Here is a 25,007-nt window from a genome sequence, read left to right on the forward strand (position 1 = left end):
CTATCCCGTCAGGCCTGGGGTTAAAGATTATAATCCGTCCCCACCCGAATGATGAATGTTGCTCTATTTTTTAATTATGTATTGTTCTATACGTCATTGTATGTATCCCCTCCTACATAAGTTGTAAGCCGCCCTGAGTCCCCTCAGGGAAAAGGGCGGCCTATAAATAAACTTATACTATACTATACTATACTATACTATGTAATTGACTAGTTTGTATTCAGGGTAAATGTGCATACTGAGGCTAATGAATTAATTCGAAGAGCCAAACTGAGTGCAAATGTACAATCTAGAAACTTGCCTGATTTGGTCGCTGCGAGGTTACTTAGCAGATGCCTTCTGGAACTCGGACTTTGAAGGAGAAACGAATGTCAGCAGATGCTTAATTCTAATGAGTAACTACTCCAGCAAAATCCCAGGAGGAGATGCTGTTTTGACGCACTAATTACTTGTGTGTGTAATTACAACGGATGTAGGTGGGAAAAGAAATTGAGGTATTAATTCGCTGTCATGACACTGAAGGGGGGTGGGGGACGAAACCGGTCAGCAGAGAAGCGGAGACGCTCAATGTCATCTGCTAGCTCCACCGCAGGATTTCTGTAGTTAATGACTCCCCGCCGAGCGATTTTGTGGAGGTACTGTAGTTAAAAAAACATTCCCACTCCAGCGACTCCAGTTACGGCAACTCCTCCCCTCTCCGCCCCCGGCACCTGATGAGGATGCGTAAGCATACTGAAAGGCACTGCGAAGTTTACTACCCCGTGGAAGCAAACGCTTCTCGTCTCCTCAGAAAAAAAGAAGCCTTTCTTCGCAAACCAGCGGGGACGAACTACAGCCCTGGCCGCTTATTCCACCCCCCTTCCGCCTCCTACCGCGCCGAGGCCTTCTTTAGCCATCGGGAGACCGCCCAGGAGGCGTGGCTTGGAGCCTGTCTCCCGCGGTTGTTTTTTGGGGGGGTAGTCGAAGCTGAGCGACGAGACTGGTTTTGCTGGGTCGGTGTCCCTCTCGGCCTGATAACAAGGCGAGCCGCTGCGGGCGAAATTCGGACTGCAAAGCGAGTGGAGAACTCCGTCCAGCGAGCGGTGCCGTCCAAAAGGAGGGCGAGCAACAAGTGTCCCCCGGCCCTTTCGAGCTGGGCCGTGTACGAAGTTAAGAGGGTTCGGTTCCCCGCTTTCTCCGGGCTGCCTGAGAGCACGTGGCCCCGGCGCCTGGGAGCCGGACGCCTTGCGGAGGAGCCGGAGGCTCTGGTTCAGTTCAGGTGCCCTCGCCTGCTACTGAAAAGAGGAAACCAGGCAGCCCTGGGGGAGATGCGCTGAAGCGAGTAGGGGGAAGAAGTGAAGTGACGGCTGCAGAGTGAGTCACGAAAGCGAAGAGGAGGAGGAAGGGGAGCAAAAAGGAGACGGAAGCGGCCCTGACGTTTCTTCGTTGCCTCGTTTCCCGCAGCCGAAATGCTCCCTTCTCGCCGTCGGTGAACGCCCGGGGAGCCACCCCCTTCTTTCGATTGCTGGCGGACCCTGGGGCACCGGTTCCAGGGAGGAAAAGCGACGCTCGCTTGTACCAGGGGAGGATCCACTCCGGACTGTGGGAGGAGCGAGGGGAAAGCAAGCGCCGCCGAAACAACGTGTAATGGGGGAAAACCCGGCATATCCTGGCTCTACTGGCAAGGCCATCATCTTCTAAGAGCGATGGTGACGCCTTCATCAAGGACGACAGCAAGAGCACCAACTCCGGTCACAGGGACCCGGCCACTTAGCAGGAGGAGCGGGCCCCGGCCATTGTCTGCCAAGGTAACGCCGAAGCCTCTTCCCCCGCGGTTTTGGTTGCCTGTCTTGCTTGCATGTGAATTTGCTTGGCGACCGGAGAAATGAGCAGTTGGTGTCCGGACATGTTGAAGAGGGGAGAGAGACAGCGAGTGTGTGAGAGAGGGAGAAAGGCGGCTGTGGTTTTTCAAGAGGGCTCGCATTCAAGTGGGTCGTGGTAGGGTTTCCAGGGTTTTCCTGTCTTCGCGCAGAGGCGATCGCCCGTACGCCTCAACAATCCTGTTTGGCCTGTTTAATGCTTTCCTCCGCCACTCCCTGAGCACGAAAGGACGTGGAAAATTTTGTCCCAGAATATGGCTCGTGGGTATGGCGTCGAAAACTTGAAAAGACCAAGGGGGACTTTGCTCTCCTTGGGGGTTTCTCCACTACCGAGTGTTAAGAGCCCAGCAGTGCTCCCTCCACCCTACTTTTAAGAAGCGTCGGTGATAAGTCCCTGCCTTGTTCTGCCGGGTTTTCTTTTTCCATTTCAGACCTTTTATTTTTTTTTACTTTCATTTCTTATTTGGAAGCTCATGTCTGGTTGGGTTTGATGATTAATCAGATTACATTCTAAATGTTCTCTAGAGTGTAGAATTTATTATAAAGAGAAAGAGAATTTGACAGTTTTGGTAAAATCTGGATCTTTCATCCAAGAACCAAGTTCATATAGGACTGTTAAAGTACTGGGCAAAAAAGTGAAAAAGCTGTTGGCTTTCAGTTTATTTTCTACCTTGCATGGGTGCAGGACTATAGAGGCTGTTTTCTGCGTTTCTTTGAGGCTTGTGCCCATCCGTCCAATTGATATTTGGCAACTTATTCTCTAAATATGGGGAAATAAAGGGTTTCATTGTGTATGTAAAGAAATTGAACTAATTGGAAGAAATAAGCCATCTTCAGTTTTAGTTTTTTTTAAAGGTTTAAATATTTCCTCTTGCTGGTGTCAGAGCAAAGATTACAAATTGTTTGGATGCTCACAAAATAAATTAGAAAATGTCAATTATCACTAGATGGTATTTTATTTGCTGTCACCTAGTGGTCATCTGGATGTTTGCAACCCAAATCATCATGTTCCCAAGCATACAATTGTCTTTTAAAAATTATCTTCTCTCTGTATGTGCCTCTCCTTGGATTTAGCTAATTAATTTCAGAATGTTTTGTAGTTCAGAGGACCAATTAATCTACCTTCAAGTTTATGTATTATTTAGTTTTAATCAAATGTTTTCACAAAATAATGATTTAGCTATAATGAGTACACACAAGACCATATCAGTTCTGTAAAAATTCACACAATGTTCTTTAAGGATAATTTTGCACATATAAAACATTTACACACTGGTAACTATAGTACACGACCCCCAAATCATTCTTATTCCAAATAGTAAAACCTACTTAACATTCTCTTTGACTGACCTCCATATAATCATTAGACTACATAACTATAGATTATTAACTCAAGGATTCAGCAGTGAAAAACAGAATCCCCTCTGCAATAATACATTGTCGAGGACAATTTACCGGATAAGAAAATTCCTTTGACAAAAGATTGCAAAAAAAATAAGGTGCTGGAGTAATCATGATGATGCATTTCTACTCGTTGAATCTGAATCCCTCCTTCCAAAATAGCTAACACAAAACAACCATGATCCAAGGAAAAGAGGTAGAACATAGAAAAAAGGGAACTTGTTAGCTCTGGCTTTAGAGCTTGTTAAAAATTCTTATCAAGTGGAATGAAAGATTTTTGGGGTGCCTTGATGGGGCAGTTAATCATAACTTGGAGAAGCAGGCAGACTCTAAACTGAAATAATGCTAGCTTTCGGAATATTTTCCCTATTTGGAAAATTATGACATTACCTGAGCATAAAGTTTTCTACCTGTAACTAAGCTTTTGCACTGGACGGGTGGAAAAGTGACATTAGAAAGTAGAAAGATGGGTATTTTCCATGATGAATTTAACCTTGGTAACTAAAATTCTTTAAAGGAGGGGGTTATGGAAAAAAGAGTGAATGGTAGATACTATAATGTTCCAAATAATCTGAATGATAGTCCAAATGTATATACAGGTAGCTTGAAATATGTGCATATTTGAATGCAGGAAAGAGACATTAAGACTTTTTCTATGTGAGTTTAAAGGTAGGGTATTATTTTTTAAATGTTTAGAAAGCTTTCATTTAAAAAATAATAATCTTGGCAAAATCGCAACCTATTGGTTCCAATATAGTAATTGAAATGTATGACTTTAATACATGTATACATTTTTAACAGTATGGACTAAAAATAAAACTAAGATTAGATGCGTGTGACTATATTTAACACAATAAACTTAAAATTGATTCCACTCCACTTTTTAAACTGTTTCTGGGGGTGGGGGAAGTATTTTTTTTTTTATTTAATCAAGATTCTAAATATTTTAAGCATTCATTGTGAATGCATTAGTTAAACTCAAAACCATAAGGAATACACTGTAATAAAATGTGAGAATCTATCTTAATATACATTTCTTCCACAGTTCGGGATTATTCAGGTTTCCCCAGTCAACACAGGATGGGCTGAGAATGAAAGCATACAGACTGGAATACATACAGGATTTAGCGGTCAGATCAGCACACCAAGCTCTGTCTCTAGATGTTGTGAATACTCAGGTGTGCTATCAAATGCATAAATAGGACCATTGAGGCATGACTTTCAATACGATGGGGATGGAAGGATACGCTTGATTTATTTATTCAGTTTAAATGGTGTCTACACACAGGAGCAGCTAAAAACCAGTTAAAAAGAATTGAATAACAACACGTCGTGCTTGAGTGACTCATAAGCTGCACAATCACATCCCTGATACCCAGCATCTTGACCCACTGCTCAAGAGAAGAACCTGGTCTTCAACACCTTACAAATGATCAACAGAGTTGGGACCATCCAAATCTTGGGATGATAGTGTTTTGTTCCGTAGAACAAATACTACAAAGAAGAAGCCACACTTCCTGGGTCCCATCAGATTATAATGTGTGATAGAAGGGACCTAAAGCATGCCTACCCTCTCAGCTCTTGTGGGATAGTCAGAATAAGTGGAGACAACAGGTCCTGCAGATAAGCCAACCAGTCCTATGTCATGGAGGGCTTCATAGATGAAAACCAGTATCTTGCAGCTGGAAGCCCATTGGGCGTTAACAAAGTAGAAGTGTGACATGAGTGCACTGAGATATGACTGTAATTACTCATAACTACTTACATTGCTGCAGCATAGCCATAGCTTCATGGAAAGTCTTATTCAGAGCACATTGCAATGATTTAGACAGATGGTGACCAAATCTGATGAAATCATAGAGAAGATAGCAGGACAATTAAAAGTGGAAAGGGCTATTAGAGATTAGAAGTAGTCTCATTTAATGAGCATTCATTCAACAACTGTTCAGACTTATGACAATGCTGAATCACTAGTATTTACAACCAGTACACTCTCACAGTTTGCTACAGTCACATGGTTATCATTTGTGACTCTCATTGCTGACTTCTGATAGCAAAGTCCATAGGAAAGCTGGCAGGAGATCATAAATGGCAACCACATGAAGTCAGGCTTAATGATGTCATGTGATACACTTAACCAGTAATTAGAACTGCTGGAAAGGCCATTCCTAAGCAGCATGGTCACTCTTTATCACCATGTTGTTTAACTGTAGAAAGTTTAGTCTCAATTGCTATTATTAACCAAGGACTACCTATCCTATACATTATTAAGAGTCCAAGAGTGGAGGGGACAAATATGAGAAAGATTTAGAGTAAGACCACTTTAATTATGCTAGGTATAAGTTGTGTGGGCAAATTACCTTGGTAGATTTTCAAGGTAATTGTCAAGTCCTAGAAATAAGATTCATTTAGATTTCTGGAAAGAACCAAGGGGGACACACATGTAATACACAATTGGCCACATTTGCAATCCTGGCAATTCTTACTCAGGAGAATGCAGGTAGTTCTCACTGCAGTTAGGATCAGCAGCTCCATTGCGAAGAAATGTCATAAACTGAAAAATCACATGACCATGCCCAACTTACTATGGCAGTCCCAGTTGCTGTCAATAAATGAATCACCATGGATCATTAAGCACAATGTCATATTCGGTATCATATTACACAATATATTCACAATATCATATTCAATATCACAATATCATACCAGCTCAGGGTTGACTCAGCCTTCCATCCTTCCGAGGTGAGTAAAATGAAGACCCGGATTGTTGTTGGGGGCAATATGCTGACTCTATAAACCGCTTAGAGAGGGCTGAAAGCCCTATGAAGCAGTATATAAGTCTAACTGCTATTGCTATATGATTGCAATTTGTGACTTCCTGCCAGCTTCACCATTAGCTTTGCTTGTTGGAAGCCAGTTGTGAATGTTGCAAATGGCAGTCGTAACTACGGGATGCTGCAACCATCATAAGTGTACACCAGTTGCCAAGTGCCCAAAACACATGACCATAGGGATGTTGCAACAACTGCAACTTTAAGAACCAGTCATCTCATTGTTCAGCACTACTGTAACTTCTGATTGCTGGATGAGTGATTTGTACAGGTAATTTTCAATTTACAACTGGTCATTTAATGACAGTTTCAGGAAGGAAATTTTACAACCCATACAGCACTTCTGGCATAAAATGTGTCTCTTCCCCTCTATCACAGTCACATGACCACATTTCAGGAGCTTGGTAACAGGCTCCCATTTACAACTGGTTGCAATATTGTAGTGTAATATCTTGCAGTCACATGACTATGAGTTGAGACATTTTTTACTGGTTTCTGACAAAAATAGTCCTTCAAGGAGTTAATTGCAGTACAGACCTTATCAGTTCCTTGAGATAATTGTAAGGCCATGAGCTCCCAGCCAAAAGGCTGCAAATTCGGTTCTGGCAAGCAGTCTTTGTGGCATGAAACACAAAGAGCAAAATCTTCAGAAATACAAACTGTTGTCTCCTACGACAACCATTCCCCTTTCCTTCTGTTTATTCCCCAGTCGTGGGGCGGGGTGGCATTCAGCCTCCATGTGTGCTTTGCTTCATGAGTCGACTCCTTGTCCTCCATTGCTCACCTCTTCTAACTGCTCTGTGCATATGTGCATCTGGAACAGGCCCCAGCTGTTCTTCCTCCTCACTCATATCAGCCTCCAAAGGCAGCTGCCTGTCTGGTGGCTGGAAAACGTCAGATGGCTCTGGCTCTATCTCTGCATCTGAGACAGACCATCCATCAGAGCTTTCCCCAGACTCCAGAACTGGCCTAAGTTCTTCCCCAACCTCCTCATCGTCCAAGTCTGCCGCCAGCTCTGCTGGCAGCTGGCAGGCCACAACATCTGAATCCTTTGGGAGAACAGAAAGCTAAACATAATTTCTTTCTCTACCTGGTTTTCTTAATATGTAAGCAAAGGCACTATGCAAAATCATGTGAATAATTTCTGAAGAGAAAGATCTTTGAGTTATTATGGAAGCTTAAAAACAGTGTCAATGCAATGTAAAAATAAAAAGTCAAAAGCCATGCTTACTATAATTAGGTAGGCAGTTAAAAATAGAACTGTTGATAAAATAATGCTGTTATACAAACAAGCTAAATGTGTTGCATACAATTCTCATAACTGTACTTTAAATAAGTGTTATAACTAGAAAATAATTGAAAAGAGTTGATTAGGAGGCTCAAGTAACTCTACGATCAAGAAGCACTACAGCAATTAGGCCTCTTCAATCTGTAACAAAGGAAGATAAGGAAATACATGGTAGAAGGGGTGACAAGGAGACTGATGACATTTTCCCCTCTCTCACAATCCATTTTATTCCACTGAAGCTGGATAAAGGAAGATTCTAGACCAATGGAAGAAAATGCTTTTTCACACAATGCCTAGTTAGAATTTGTAGTTAGCAATCTAACAATTCAGATCGGTTTAAAGGGGGATTGGATAAGTTCATGGAAGATCAGGCCATGAGTGACTGATTGACTACTGTTCATTGCCTTCTGAATCATAAACATTCTTCAGTATTGTTCGTTGGGAAGCAATTAAGAATGGGGTGGTGCTGGTAATAATGATGATCTGTCTCCAGATCAAGCTTGTTAGGTTCTCATATGTATTAACTGTGTGGTATAGAACAGTGGATTAAATGGATCTATGGCCCAATCCAGGCATATTAAACTTGTTAGGTTGAATCAACTGTAGAATAGTACGGTTAGCTTTTCTTGACAATAGTTTCTGGCAACATTATATATGTTGAAAGAAATCTGTTTTCATAACTGCAGCTATGATAATTCCCATATGTACAAGATAATTTTTCATGGGCCATATGATCCTTATTTTTATAATGAACTCTTAATTTTAGTGCTTTAATGGTACCCTTTTGCATTTTTGAATTGGAGACGAAATGCTATCCAACATCAGAAAAATGTAATCATTTGTTGATGATGCATGTAGAGTTATATGCCTATACCTGGTCACAAGTATAGACATGTAGATCTACTTATATCTTAGAAATAACAAGACTATTATTGAACAGAGAAAAACATTTTTCCCTGAAATGATGGTCAATTGCTGAACATTGTTCATGTAATACCACCATGTTGAAAAGCATGTTAAATTAAATTAGCTGAAAATATATTTTTGCAGGTATACTTTCTGTCCAATATTTTCAGGAAATCCATAACAAAAATGCAAGCTTCATTTGTTGATTTGCCATAGTGACAGAATTGCATAGCTTGTATTTCATGTTTCCAGTTGTTTTTTTTTGGGGGGGGGGGGCGCTAATCATTTTGAGAGCAAGCAATGGATCCTCCAATGATCTTGAAGGGAAGGGTTATTGCATATGTATAAAATAACTCACAGTAAGTATGTGCAACCTCAAAAGATGAATTGTCCAAAAAGCAAACTGCTCCCTGTCATCCTTCCTTGTACCCCAAGTGACTTGTTATCACTGTCCTGATTTGGGAGTAGTGGCCAAAGCTCTATGGTTCAGTGTTACATTTGTCTCCCCCCCCCCCCAAAAAAAAAAAAGAACACCTAGTTAGAGTCCAGAAGGTTTTTGGAAACAAAGATGATTGAGGAGATTGCCATCTCCTCCTTTTTTATGCTTAATTTGTTCTTTTAATTTTAAAAGTAGAGTGAGGAGATACCTTCAAGCATCCTAGAGAGGATTTCAAACTTCCACCTGCCTGTGCAGCTTCGCCACCTATAGGCTCTTTGGAAAGTTTGGGGGGGGGGGAGGCTTTATGGCCCTTAGGACCTACCGTAGGGAAAGACAAGTTTCTGGCCTGAGGAGAGTTTTGTGGGGACTCTGATGACAGGGATGAAAAAAAGGTGGGTGAGGTAAAGAGGGGGGAATAGAGCAAGTTCCTGGCTGCTGCTTCCATACATCAGAGCTTTTTTTCAAGGCTGCCAGAGGCTGAGGCCTATCCAAGTATCTCAGGATTGGGAAATCACAAACAGGTTTGAGAGACATTTTGTACATTTTAAACAAACCCCAAGAACGCTGCCTTAGAGGAATGTAGAACGATATAAATGCTGAAGCTATTTTAAAAGCTGCCTGGAATAGCGCAGAAGCTGAGAGACCCTGGTTTGGCTTCCCTTTTTTTCGGTATCCAATGCTCACTGGGTGATATTTGGCCGTTCGAACTCACTCAGCCCTGTTACCTTTCAGGTTGTGGTTGAGTGGGGTGAAAAAAATAAATAAACAGAGGAAGGAACACTGTGTACAACTGCCTCAGTTTCTGAAAGAAGCTGGATGTGAATCAAATAAACAACAATTGAAGAGCCTGTTTATGGTTTTTGCTAAATGCTCATGTCTCTAGAGCACAGTTTATAGAGTTGAACCCTAATTCTTCCCCAAAGATTTTCTGAGGAACTCTGGTTTCTTACAATCACAAGCAAGAATGTCTAAGACTTGGAGGCTTTCTCATACCTTAAGACTGCATCAGACCATCCTGTGTAACTATATAGAATGGAGTCAGCCCAGCTAATGAAAACTTGGGTCCAGTATTCTATCTAGTCATGTTATTTTTAATGAAAAAAAAGGCGTAACTTGAAATTGCCAGTTTTAAATGTAGACACCAGTGTGTTAAGAAAAAACCAAATCTCAATCCTACAGTACAGACGTTACATTCTTGAGGTGACAGAATAATGGAGTTGGAAGGGACCTTTGAGGTCTTCTAGTCCAACCCCTTGCTGAAGCAGGAGATCCTGTTCCATTTTGAATAAATGGCTGTCTGATCATTTCGTAAAAACCTCCAGTGTTGGGAGCACCCACAACTTTTGAAGGCAAGCTGTTCCACTGATTGATTATTCTGTCAGGAAGTTTCTCCTTAGGTCTCTTAAATTTAAGGCAGAATCTGGATTTTCTTTGAAACCAAAACAGCAGTAAGGAACAATTTTCAGTCTCAGGACTGACTCCTCTAGGAAACATTTACAGAAGTTCATTTTCCCTCCATTTTCTATCTTATCTCCATGCTGGGTTGAAAGGAGGTGGAGCTTAGCTTCACACATTGAACAATTGGATAGTATATTTCCCTCCAATTTAGAAACCATTTAATGGTTACAGAGTAAGAAGAATCCATATAAATCAAACTAAAATTTATTGAGACTTAATTTTGTGCATAATAAGCCTAAGTAATTAGTGAGTCTTGATACTGTATGCCACCTTTGAAATCAGAAATTACATCACTGAAGTTCAGCATTATGTTACAAATAAATGAAGATATCTTTTCATGTCAATTGTCAGAGGTGAAAAAAATGGTGTAAAGTGAAAGATAGGCTTAACAAATGAAAAAAGGAAGTTAAATAGAAAAATGCCAAGCCTCCATTTATATGCCACTGCCTTGAAAGTAGTTCTGGGCCTAATACAATGCAATGCAATGCAATACAATACAATACAATACAATACAATACAATACAATACAATACAATACAATACAATACAATACAATACAATACAATAGCAGAGTTGGAAGGGACCTTGGAGGTCTTCTAGTCCAACCCCCTGCCTAGGCAGGAAACTATACCGTTTCAGACAGATCTATCCAACATCTTCTTAAAGACTTGCAGTGTTGGGGCATTTACAACTTCTGGAGGCAAGCTGTTCCACTGATTAATTGTTCTAACTGTCAGGAAATTTCTCCTCAGTTCTAAGTTGCTTCTCTCCTTCCACCCATTGCTTCTTGTTCTACCCTCAGGTGCCTTGGAGCAGTGTTTTTCAACCTTTTTTGTGCAAAGGCACACTTTTTTCATGAAAAAAATCACGAGGCATACCACCATTAGAAAATGTTAAAAAAAATTAACTCTGTGCCTATATTGACTATATATAAAGTGTTTTTCCCACGGCATACCTTACACCATGTCACGGCACACTAGTGTGCCACGGCACAGTGGTTGAAAAACACTGCCTTGGAGAATAGTTTGACTCCCTCTTTGTGGCAACCCCTGAGATATTGGAACACTGCTATCATGTCTCCCCTGGTTCTTCTTTCTCTTAAACTAGACATACCCAGTTCCTGCATTCGTTCCTCATATGTTTTAGTCTCCAGTCCCCTAATAATCTTTGTTGCTCTTCTCTGCACTGTTTCCAGAGTGTCCACATCTTTTCTACATCGTGACCAGAACTGAATGCAGTATTCCAAGTGTGGCCTTACCAAGGTGTTATAAAGTGGTATTAACACTTCACGTGATCTTGATTCTATCCCTCTATTTATGCAGCCTAGAACTGGTTCATATTTAAATTGTTGTCCACTAGGACTCCAAGATCCCTCTCACAGTTACTACTATTGAGCAAGGTACCACCTATACTGTACCTGTGCATTTCGTTTTTGTTGCCTAAATGTAGAACCGTACTCTTTTCACCATTGAATTTCATTTTATTAGATCATGTCAAAGTAACTGTTCTTCAGTGATATTAAGCATGGCTTACTGAATAAATTATTTAGCAAGTTTTCAAAGAGCTCAGGACCACACCTAAATTTTTTGAGAACTCAAAACCTCAAAAACCACAGCCCCAAATCATTTTTATGAAGCACAATGACTGGATTAGCACAAAGCCAAAGCCAAAGCCAAACGGAAGCATTCTTATTTAACTTGCTGAACAAGCTGTTTACTCATTTACTGTGACTTTAAAGTTATTACTTATGAATTGCATATTGTAGAATGCACACTGTTGCTAAACTTACAGTACTATTATTGTTAATAATAGATTCTGAATTGTTGAAGTGTTTGAATGTGGTAAGACGGTTGAATAATGAAACATTGCTTTATAGTATATTCAGGTATGGAAAAAGTAGAATGGAAACCTCTTGAGAAGCAATTAGTTTTTAACTGAGCATCCCTATATAATTGGGCTAGTTGGATTTATTTATTTATTTCAAAAAGGAATGAAATTTGATGAAATGATTTCATCATCAATCATTTATAATGTAAATTTTAGGAAGACATGAATAAAATGTTAGTGCACATAATGAATGATTTTACAGTCAATAATTTATTTACGAAAACATACTAAGCCAGGCTTTATTCCAGGGTATAGCATATGACCAACTCTCAGAATGAAGTTTCTCTTTATGGCTCCTCACATAAGAAGCAGCAGGAGAAATCTGCCACTATTTTCTTCTTGGAATGCAAATATTTTTTTTCTTATTAAAATCATCCCGTGGTTTAACAAGAAAGAAAAAACAGTACAAATCCTTTTTTTGCTGTCTTTTCCCACTGCTCAGAGAATAGCAATTCCTCTTCCTTTAAAAAAATGCCTTGCCTGTGCCAAAGGATTTAGCATTTGCTGAACCAGCAGAAATGACTGAAGAGATTTGACCTGAAATTTGTGGGTACTGATTAAAGTTGATATCTTTGTTGATATTCTAAGTAGCTGATTTGTTATGTAATTATTTTATAATCAGTGTAAGATGTATTGCCTACAAACTAATCCTTCTACAGTTTAAAATGTTCTAATCTAAATGTTATAAAGCAGTTTTGAAGAATGTGCTGTGAATGTGTTTTTTTAGAGAAAAACTTTAATTCCTTTCCAGTAAAATAATTATGGAATGGTATTGATTTGTTGTTCAGTTTCTAACCCATATATGACTTTTTGTAACCCCATGGACCACAGCATGCTATGCCCTCCTGTTCTGCACTGTCTTGTGGAGTTTTCCTAAATTTATGTATATAACCATCTCATCTTCTGCCACCCCTTTCTCCTTTTGCCTTCAATCTTTCCCAAGAACAGGATCTTTTTCCAATGAGTCCTGTCTTCTCATTATGTGGCTTTAGTATTTGAGCTTCAATTTCAGTATCTGTTCCTTCCAAAGAACAGTCAGGGTTTATTTCCTTTTGGGTTGACCAATTTGATGATCTTGCAGTCTAAGGGATTCTCAAGAGTCTTCTCCAACAACACAATTCAAAAGGATCAATTATTCGGTGCTCATTTTCGACAGGAAGTTCTCCAGCTGGACAGACTTGGGAGATGTGGGCTCCTAAGAGTCTCATATGAACCCTGTCTGACAAACCATCTCTGAAGATTCTTTTGAATCAGAACCCCCACTGGAGGCCAGGGCAAAGAAGGGCAGCGTCTCATCATACCCTGAGAGAAGCAACAATCTCTTGTGGTTTAGAGATTTGCCTATGAATCGGAGTTGGAGCAGCAGCCTTCATGGCCAACAAGATGCTGACCTTTTTGTCAAAATAAGTTTGGAACAGGCAGAGACCGGGAGAGATAAAAGACCTGATAAGAGAATTTAACTAACCCACAACTATAAATTAAATCTGGAAAAGGCAAAGAAATTTTGAGAATATAAATAATACTGATAGTCAGATCAGGATTTTTTTTCCTAAAAGAAAAAGAACAAAGAAAGGTAGAGGCTTGTAACACCAGCCCCACCCCCCAGGAAGTTCTTTGTCTGCGCTTTCGAACAGAAGGTCAGAAAGCAGAGCAATTACAAACCCACATAATTATAATGTTAAATTTGGTTTTGGATCTTAAACAGAAACCAATATTTTTACTTTGTTTGAATTCCTTCCAGCTAAAATAATCAAGAAAAAAGCACGTTTTTCTTCTGAACCCATTCAATATAAACTCTAATCTGGTCTCTGATATCAAATAGAAACCAAATATTTTGATCTCTTTTTCTCTGATAAAGGATAATCTTACCTTGACTGTGTAGGATGTTTTAATTAACCAACTACCATAAATCAGAAGTTGCAAGAGCAGGAGGCAAAAGAGACACATACCTGAATGTAGCTCTTTATAAGTTTGTTCTAATTGATATGTTTTAAGCAGCTGTGGCTGATCGGAGACTGAAGGTGCCAGGGAAGAATTATTACAGAGATAAGAACTGGAAAATGCTAGGGTGTTTTTTCTTTTCTTTTTCTTCCCTCCTTCATCTTTCTATTTTACTGCAAAAGATTAAGATGGCCCCAGCTTCACTTCCTGTCCCACAGTAGCTAAAATTTAAGGTGGACCAGAGCCTCAAAATAAGACTTTGTATAACTAACTGCAATCTTGGAACTGGATATTAAGGAAGAACAAAAGACCAAGATGGCTCCCATCATTCTCCCCTAGAGCAGTGGAAGTGGACAAACTTAAGGTGGACCAGAACTCTGAAATAACTGCATAGCTAATTCTAACTTTGGAACTGGACATCATGGAAAGCTGGGAATTTGAAGAACTACATGATATTATAAAAAATATATGCATAAATCATTAAAATCAAGCCTAAATAGAATTGTGAACCCAGAGAAGCAGATATCCAAAGAAGAATTTAAAAAAGAAGGGGGGCAAGATAATGAAGGAGTAGAAACAAAGGGAAACAAAAGGCAGACAGAAAGGTTGAGGCGGTTAGTGACATAAGGGAAATTGAAGGGGGAGGTTTTGCCCCAACAAAGAGAAATAAAAAACAACCTTTTGGTGGTGACCTGGGGAAAGTTGGGGAGAGTGGATGTGCCGAAGCAAAGAGAAGGGAGAGGGCAGGAGCAGAGAAGTGGGACAAAAGACTTACTAGGAAAAAATCCGACAATCAGAAATGTTTATGTGGGAGAATATAAGACTAAGATAAGGGTTTTATTTCTAACTACGACGATGAAATGGAGTTGCTAATTGATTGAATGTAATAATGGGAAGATAATTAAGCAAAGGTTGAAATATATGGAATATGGATAAATTTGATATTGATGTGGGGAGGTTGTGAAAAACATGTCAATAAAATGGAGTTGCTAACTGGTTGAATATAACAATAGAAAGACAACTAAACAAAATATATGGAATGTGGATAAATATGAAACTGACATGAGGAGGATGTAAAGCAGAGGTTTGTCATTCACTTTTATACATGATAATTAAACTGAGTGGCAAATTGACTGGAAACAACAACAGAAGGACAACTAAGCATGGGTTAAAATATATGAAACATAGATATACGTAGAACTTTTAAGGTGACCGGTTTTATTTTCTTGGGTTCCAAGATCAGTCACTGCAGACAGTGACTACAGCCATGAAATTAAAAGATGCCTGCTCCTTGGGAGGAAAGCTATGGCAAATCTAGGCGGCATATTAAAACAGAGACACCACCTTGCTAACAAAGCTATGGTTTCCTCAGTAGAATGTATGTTCAATATTCATTTCAATTCCCTTAATCTATTGTATAGAATAACAAACAGTAAACATCTCGTTTTACTTCATCATCGAAGTGATGGAATCAAATGACGTGGGCTTTTTTCATGTTGAGTTTCAAGCCAGCTTTTGCACTCATCTCTTTCACCCTCCGCAAGAGGCCTTTTAGTTTCTCTTCACTGTCTGCCATTAGAATTAGAATGATATTGAAGCAACTGTTAATTAAAGCCAATGACAATTCATTCCCACTTTTTTTTAGAAGAAAAGAGAAAATTGTTTTCATATATTGTTACTTCTTCCAACAGTTGAAGGTATCTTAGATTTCAGAATTACAGACAATAAAGCATAGATTATAGAAGATGTGAATGCTTGACAAATACAGTTGAGGTTAAATCCATCTTGAGCTATGGAAACTCACTGGCTGATAATGCACTCTATGTATAGCATGGTTTCACTGGAACCAGAATTGTGGCAAACTGAAGTTTAGATTGGATGTGGAATGACACCTATATCTCTTCTTGTGATCAGAATTAGGGGAGTAATTCAGGGGTTTATCAGACACTGTAAAAGGCTGGCTAGAGGCCAGTAAACCAAAATTGACACTTGAGACCAACCAGTTATCAAACAGTGTTAGAGAATCCCTACTATTCTCTTTCACATTTGGTTGTATGTACAGGAAAAAAGTGTGTAAAAATGAATATGCTATATTAAAAGGTTTATTTTGTATTTCAGAAGTTTACTTTTGAGAGCAAGAACTGTTCCTTCACTACACTTCCATTTTCATTTCTAGATTGGGAGTTGGGTTTGTGAAGAGCATTTTAACCTGTTACACAATTAAGTATCCGTCTTTGTAACAGAGAAATATTACACTTTTGCTATTGGTCCTTCTATGTTGGGTTGAATTTGAATTTCTCTTAAATGGTCTTACCTAGAAGGCAGATTATAAATATTTTTTTAAAATATATAACTGACAATTAACATAATTCAAGAGATACTGTTAGCATATAAATAATGACTTACAAAACAAAGATACTGTCAGACTTGTTTTTCAAAATCCCTTCCATGTTACATAAAACTCTACAAATAATCACACACTAGTATTTTAGCTATGCTGCTAGTTCGAATTGCTTTCAGCTTTGGAATGTGGATAATATCCTAATTCCTTTTTGAATTGATAGAATTTTAATCTGGAAGGATTGCATTTTAAACCTCAAATGAATAGTGTGATAGAAGTATAAAGATAAATAAACTTACCATACATCACATGAATGAATTAGATCCTCTCTGATGTCTGAACCATTTTGACAGCTTCCAGAGCCTCCCCTATTCTCGCTACTAAAATTCAACTGCACACCATGTCTTAAAGTTAATAGCTCTTAAAACCATTAAGTTATTTTTCGGGGAAGGACTTTCTGGATATTTTTGAGGCTAGCATACCTACCAACAGTATTGATGATACTGTCCTGTTCATTGTGGCTTTCCGGGAGAGGGGAGCGCGGAAAAGTGAAGCCTTTCAGCACATGTAAACTGATTCTTGCTCCATAACCAATTCCAATTTTGAGCATGTAGTAAGCCTTGTTAGTTAGGGAAAAACGATGGGTCAAATAGATTTTAAAATTGCTTAAAACTGTTTAGTAGCTAATTTTTCTCTTCTACAGCACTGAGCATGTTTCTTGCAGGGAGTGATCTTAAGTGATATAAATTCTCTTCCTGTTTGTAGACTTCCGCTGCCTTTTTTCTATTTGTGGACTACGGTTAGTCCTTGACTTGTGACCACAATTGGGACTAGCAACTTGATCATTAAGTGGAGCAGTTGCTATGTGAAACCACCACTGTACTTCCTTTAGCTTTCTTTGCTTTTCAGATGGTTACTTTTTCATCACTGTTACAATTGCAAATGGTTGTTAACTGAGGTAGTTTCTAAATGAGGACTGCATATTCTGTTGAAGACAAAATCTCCATTTGCTTTTCATTCTATTATGTTACTATTTATTCAAATCTTGTTATATTAATAAATATTTTTCTGATTTAAATGTTTTCCAGATATGAGACATGATTGTTGGACGCAGAAGATTAAAATTGCTGGGAATTCTGATGATGGTAAATTTCTTTATATATGTCATTGTGGAAGTCTCAAAAAATAGTGGCCAAGACAAAAATTCAAAACAACAAGTTATACTCCCAACGAGCAGATTTTGGAGAAAGTATATTCCTCACAAGGCATATTGGAATAAACAGCAGGAGAAGTTGGAACACTTATATAATCCTATTTTTGCATTGCTTTTCAATATGACTGTGGAAGAAAGGTTATCTTCCAATAATAGCTTTTTGAACGCCTGTGATCCTGATCCATCTTTATCCTCAGATCTTAAAGATTTTGAAGACTTACCAGATAGGTTTAAAGACTTTTTTCATTATTTAAGATGTAGAAATTATTCATTATTAGTAGATCAGCCGCACAAGTGCAAACATAAACCTTTTTTGCTTCTGGCTATTAAATCCCTCATACCACATTTTGATAGAAGGCAAGCAATCCGGGAATCTTGGGGAAGGGAAATTAATTTAGGAGACATAACTATTGTGAGAGTGTTCCTATTAGGTCAAATTCCTCCTGAAGATAACTATCCCAATCTGTCAGATATGTTGAAATTTGAGAGCGAAACCCACCAAGACATACTTCTATGGAACTACAGAGATACTTTCTTCAATTTGACTCTAAAGGAGGTACTATTTCTAAAATGGGTCAGCACCACTTGCCCTGATGCTCAGTTTGTCTTCAAAGGAGATGATGATGTTTTTGTGAATACCCATCAGATCCTGGATTACTTGAAGAGTTTAACTAAAGAAAAAGCCAAAGACTTGTTCATAGGTGATGTTATCCGTGATGCTGGACCTCATCGTGATACAAATGTGAAATATTACATCCCACACAGTATTTATGAAGGCTCTTATCCTCCATACGCAGGAGGTGGTGGATTTCTTTATTCTGGTGATCTAGCATTAAGATTAGCTAACATATCTGACCAAGTCCTTCTTTATCCTATTGATGATGTGTACATTGGCATGTGCCTTCAGAGACTTGGGCTTTCTCCAGAAAAACACAAAGGCTTCAAAACCTTTGACATTGAAGAGAAACAGAGGGACAATATATGCTCCTATACAAACTTAATGTTAGTCCACAACCGGAATCCTCAAGAAATGATTAAAATCTGGACAAATTTGCAAGATCCACATTTAAGTTGTTAAAAATGTATGTATCCAAAAATTATTCCTAAATTTCAGTTTAAATTATTTGGCTAAATGGTAAGCATATTGTCTTCAATTGGTGGCTTGTTTTGTAAACCAAAATTAGCTAATAACATTGTCTAGTACTTCTAAAAGTGAGATTACAACTACAAGAGTATCAGAAGATATGGCATGAAAATATTCTCATTATAGTACTGTCCTAAAATTTTGAAAAATTAAAGCTTTACAAAGTTGTGATTTAGCATAATTTTAAAGACTGATTAGTCAAATTATATTCAATAAATTGCTCTTGTTCTGATACTGTAATTAAATTATGGTGATAGATTCCATCATATTTCCTGAGACGAGAAATTATAGAGATTTTGCTGTTAACTCAGACTCTTATTTTCCCAACAACTTCCATAATAACTTAAATAAAATAATTTAAAAGGGTGGTTTGCAGCTTAGATTCCCACCTTCAACTCCAATTCCTTTATCACTTCATTAAATAATATTTTAGTTAATGGTGGTAGAAACATCTCTAATATGGGACTGTGCATTTAAAAGATCCAATTTTATGTCAGTGAGAATCTCATGAAAATGGTGATAATTGAGATACCATTTTTTTAAAAAAATCCTTAAAGGTATTGCATCTATTTCGGAAGGAATAGATTCTAAAAGTCTCAAATCACTATATTGCTATATCTTCATATGTGTTATATCTGACAATTCAAACAGTCTTTGTATATGTAGAAGTGCCTGTATTTATTGTTTAAATGGAAGACCAAAATATTTTCTTAAAAATATTTAAGAAACATTTGTAAAGCGCTGTCAGTAATATTTAAATTAAATAGAGTATGCTATTTTAAATGTGTTGAAACACAAAATGTTAAATAAAATTGTTTTTGAATTTGAAAAAGAGTTTTTTGTGTACATTACCGTGTTATGTGTAATATGCCCAGACAGTTTTAAATACTTCAGTGCTTGGCAACTGCTTTTGACCAACAGAGCAGTTAAAGAAATGAAACTTCCACATATCAGAGCTCTGCCATGTCTTGCTCTATTACATAAAGGAAAAAAAATGAGAATAACTAATTTTTATATCTTTATCATATTCCTAAGGGTGTTGTTGTGGGGGGAAATGGGATGAGGAAGCACTGTGCATGCCCTTGATCCCTGAATGAAAAAGAGAAGGGAAATCAAATGAATGTAGTTTGCAGGAGCAAACTAGGTTTAAAAGGAGGCACTGAACGATACTTCGCAGTGGAAATTTCCATGTATTGGTATAAAAGTCTGCCAAAGAAGTTTTCTGCTGTTCTAGGTTCAGGCCAAAACTGTGTTCTCCAAATACTGGCTACAGTTTAAGATCTTACAGACATAAAATAAATATACAGCATCTGTTATTCTGATATTATGAATTAAAATACTAGAAAACATATTTCACATTTAGGTACAGATTTTAGGGTAAACCGTAAAAAAAATCCTAGAACTTCTCTATGCTGTCTTTCTTTGCCAAAGTATACATAGAACAAATTAATTATTCTTATTGTATCCTAGTTTGTTCTGTTAATTAATCAAAAATGAAATATCCTCAGATAGCAACCCTATATTCATTTAAAGGCTGCTGTCCATTGAACGTGAGTATAAGTCTCAGTGAACTTATATTTGCCTAAGCAAAATAAGATTGCACTCCAAAAATATTTTAATTTATGAAAGTAGTATCTTGCTTCTTGTGTCAACTGATCAAATCTATGCAAGTAACATTTTGGTAACTAATAAAATATTTGGAAACTGGTAAAAAAAACTTTCATAAAATGTGCTTATGACTTGATTTTGCTTTTTTATTGTCTGATTTCTTATTCTATCACAACATAAAATAGTAAGCACACAATTGAGTTGAGCAATGAATTGATTGGACAATATATGGCACATGATCTGTAGGTCACAATTCTGGAGAATTCCTAGAGACAGGACATTTTTGGAGTTCTATATGCTATATTGGCTTTTATTCAAGAAACCACATATCACATACTAGATTTTTTGATCTAGCCTGAATTTTTCTTTGAGATCCAAAGATAACACTGACCAAAGTCCTATTTGGCAACCTTGCCTATAAGGATTGATTTTATTAAAATACTAATTGAAGTTATCTTTGTACGTTATAATTGAAATTATAAATAATTGGAGTTATTGATACACATTAATTAAATAAATACAGTGCAATGGAGTTATCTTGTATGCCGCTCTGACTTTCTTAAATATAAATAAAATGATGAAGAACTTACTGGTAAGTGACAACACTCGGAAGCATTTTAATTTGTTGTCTAAGGCAATTATCCCTAATAGAAACCATATGGTTTAAATTATCCTTAATTGAAACCATATGGTTTCTATTTGGGAACATTTTGAGGTATGCTGTACTTTTAAAAAGAAACCATGAGAAATGATAATCAAATTTTGAAACACACAACATTGATTATACCAAGATCCTGCTTGTTCCTGCATTCTCCCAAGTGAATATGTAGAGGATTATTGTCTTAGTCACAGATTCAATACATGCTTTACACATTCTTATTGGTTAGAATATATATACTAAAGAAGAGAGAGAGAGAGAGAGAGAACTGTTATCTTGAACAGTTGGCAGTTTAGCGAACATGATCAGAAATTTCAATTTACAGGTACTGCCTCTTATCTTTTGCGAATTTTTCAGATTTCTGTTTCTCAGAATATTAATTTGGGAGGGTTGAAAAATAAGCATTGCAAAAGTAAAATTAATGGAATTTAGTTTTCCTTAAACACCTAAATTGCTTTCAAGTGGCATGCTTCAAATTAAATTGAGAAGTGGATTGTTTGGATTTAATTACAAAAGATAAAATATTTGTTTACATAAAACACCTACGTGGCCAATTATCTCATAATACTCTAGCTGGCTCAACAATCCATAAAAACCTAGGTAAAATCAAACGTACCCTTCCCCCTAGGTGCCAGACCCAAAAAATCAGCCTCCTTCATAGTCCAATGCTTGAGGGAAAATTTCATCAAGAATATTTGACAATGGGGGAGGAGCCGAAGTCGCAACGACACAATGTGCGATCTCAATGCTCTGAGATCTCAGTCTACACCTTTGTCTCTGGGTGGTCCAAACGGACCTAAACCATCCCGTAGAGATGGTGAACAGGAAGAATACATCTTACTGATCATAGGGACATCGCAAAGTCTCTGATTGATCCAAGAGAAACTCTACAAGCCAGTGACAAAAAAATCCAGTCAAATGGCTGATGAGGTCGGGGCGGCTCCAAAACAGAAGGATATGGAAAGAGAAAGTGTTTTCAGCTGGTGAATAATTTTTACTATTTTAAAAGTGACTGCCTTTTAAAAAACCTTAAAATTAATTTAAACTGGAGAACAGAAGAAATAAGCGAGGGAATTAAATTTGGACTGATTTTGAACAGTGGGTTATCTTACTTTTTAAATGCTATTTTTACGGATGGAATTTGTGCAAGCCTTTTAAAATGAACGGATTAAGTTTCCTTCTATTTTTTTTCTTTGACTACTCTCCGTAATATGTGGACTAAAACTCTTTCATTACTGTGGGTGTTTTTCTAACTTATTTAAAAATCGTCCCTTTTTTTTAACTTGAAATACAAAAAGATTACAAAAAGAAACAAAGAAATGGTAACATTGTAATTTTGTAACACTGCTACTCGGAAGCTAGATGTTTGTGTATTGGAAATGAAATACTTTTTTCACTGATTATCCTGGCTTTGCACTTCAAGGACTCACAGTTTGTTTATAGTGAGTGATAAGAAGAAGAAGAAAAACACACATGTCCCTTTGAAGGAAAGGTGAAATGTTATTGTGATGCTTAATTCTGCTAAAACCTTCTAAACTAGAGTAGCAGTGTTTATCAGCCGGAAATCATGGCACAATTTCAACACCAGAAAAAAGTTTTAAATCTGCAAAAGATGTTCTCAGAAATACAGAAATTATCAAATACAAATGAGAGAATAAAGAGGAAGTTGGATTACTTAGTGCATCTAACAATAAAATATGACGGAGAAGTTGAAGATGTTCATCAAATGGAAAAGGTGGCGGTTAAAATCCAAAAAAAACGAAGAGGAAAATGAATATAAAGCAACTGAAATTGCTGAGACTTATGGTGATTGATTTGTTTCTGAAAATGGAAAGAGTGGAATACTGAAAGAGGAATTAAATGGAGGGGAAACTTACCCCAGATGGGAAGATATAGAAGAGGAAAAAATAAAAGAATTTATGATATTAAAGAGAGAAATCTTATTAGCAATAGTTTTGATAACACCATCGACAATCAAAGATAAGCAGATTAAGGAAACAGAAGAAGAGCATCGAAATTACATGAGAGATCTTATAAGCAAAGAGTTGCTAAGAGGAGTCCATACAAAGTTGATTAAGGAGATGATTAGAGGATTGATGCCACAAATGGCAGAAGATATGACACTGTTTTGTTACTGGAAAGATACAGGTTGAGAGATGGAGGAGTATAATTTAAAACTAGCTAAACGTAGCAAAAGTTAATGATAGTAGATATAGTTAAATAAATAATTGATAATGATAATAATGTATACAATGTGTAGTGTTATGATAAGTGATAACTGGATATGAATATTGAATGGCACCCATGAAAGGAAGATTAGAAACCCCTTTGGATTATATATAAAGGTTAATAATAATAATAATAATAATAATAATAATAATAATAATAATAATAATAATAATACCAGGACTTAAAAATCGAAATTCAACGACTCTGGCACAAACCAGCAGTGGTAATTCCAGTGGTAATTGGCACACTGGGTGCTATTCCAAAAGCACTGGAATTACATTTAAAACAGTTAAAAATTGACAAAATCACCATCAGTCAAATGCAAAAAGCCGCACTGCTTGGATCTGCACGCATATTACGAAAATATGTTACGACGTCCTAGGCCCCTGGGTGGGGCCCGACTAGTAACCAATGCCAAATCCGGCGAAACAACTGGCCGCTGTGATACAATTGTATAATAATAATCCTCTGATGATGCCCAATGCAGACTTTGCAAAGAAGCTGATGAAACTATTGATCACATACTCAGCTGCTGTAAAAAAATCGCACAGACTGATTATAAATTGCGGCACTATTCAGTAGCACAAATGATCCATTGGAATTTGTGCAAAAATTATAATATTAAAACAGCAACAAACTGGTGGGAACATCAGCCTGAAAAAGTCACCAAAAATCAGATGGTCAAGATCTTGTGGGATTTCTGTATACAAACGGACAAAATACTGGCGCATAATACACCAGACATCACACTGGTTGAGAAAAATAAGGTCACAATCATAGACATCGCAATACCAGGTGATAGCAGGGTCGCCGAGAAGGAACATGAAAAAATTGCAAAATACCAGGACTTAAAAATCGAAATTCAACGACTATGGCACAAACCAGCAGTGGTAATTCCAGTGGTAATTGGCACACTGGGTGCTATTCCAAAAGCACTGGAATTACATTTAAAACAGTTAAAAATTGACAAAATCACCATCAGTCAAATGCAAAAAGCCGCACTGCTTGGATCTGCACGCATATTACGAAAATACGTTACGACGTCCTAGGCCCCTGGGTGGGGCCTGACTAGTAACCAATGCCAAATCCAGCGAAACAACTGGCCGCTGTGATACAATTTAATAATAATAATAATAATAATAATAATAATAATAATAATAATAATAATAACTGATTATAAATTGCGGCACAATTCAGTAGCACAAATGATCCACTGGAATCTGTGCAAAAATTATAATATTAAAACAGCAACAAACTGGTGGGAACATCAGCCTGAAAAAGTCACCGAAAATCAGATGGTCAAGATCTTGTGGGATTTCCGTATACAAACCGACAAAATACTGGCGCATAATACACCAGACATCACACTGGTTGAGAAAAATAAGGTCACAATCATAGACATCGCAATACCAGGTGATAGCAGGGTCGCCGAGAAGGAACATGAAAAAATCGCAAGATACCAGGACTTAAAAATCGAAATTCAACGACTATGGCACAAACCAGCAGTGGTAATTCCAGTGGTAATTGGCACACTGGGTGCTATTCCAAAAGCACTGGAATTACATTTAAAACAGCTAAAAATTGACAAAATCACCATCAGTCAAATGCAAAAAGCCGCACTGCTTGGATCTGCACGCATATTACGAAAATACGTTACGACGTCCTAGGCCCCTGGGTGGGGCCCGACTAGTAACCAATGCCAAATCCGGCGAAACAACTGGCCGCTGTGATACAATTGTACAACAACAATAATAATAATGAAGAAGAATTAAATTAGATTCAGTTAAGTTTTGATTACTAGGGG

At 37.7% G+C, this 25,007-nt stretch overlaps 1 protein-coding gene across 1 annotated transcript; it reads left to right on the forward strand.

Moving 5' to 3' along the window:
- The first annotated feature begins 765 nt into the window (after positions 1-765).
- B3GNT2 (UDP-GlcNAc:betaGal beta-1,3-N-acetylglucosaminyltransferase 2) lies at positions 766-19,540 on the forward strand. The gene is made up of 2 exons (XM_014056293.2): positions 766-1,787; positions 17,440-19,540. Exon 2 carries the CDS (start codon positions 17,449-17,451, stop codon positions 18,640-18,642), a length of 1,194 nt encoding a protein of 397 aa, XP_013911768.2. The 5' UTR covers positions 766-1,787; positions 17,440-17,448; the 3' UTR covers positions 18,643-19,540.
- Positions 19,541-25,007: the final 5,467 nt, after the last annotated feature.

Source organism: Thamnophis sirtalis, unplaced genomic scaffold (genome assembly GCF_051295495.1).
Source record: "Thamnophis sirtalis isolate CommonGarterSnake01/CBP01778 unplaced genomic scaffold, rThaSir2_p1.2 scaffold_5, whole genome shotgun sequence".
NCBI classification, from domain to species: Eukaryota; Metazoa; Chordata; class Lepidosauria; order Squamata; family Natricidae; genus Thamnophis; species Thamnophis sirtalis.

What these genes read in the sequence shown, in the direction of transcription:
- B3GNT2 (XM_014056293.2), top strand. Translation starts at nt 17,449, where the DNA reads ATGATTGTTGGACGCAGAAGATTAAAATTGCTGGGAATTCTGATGATG.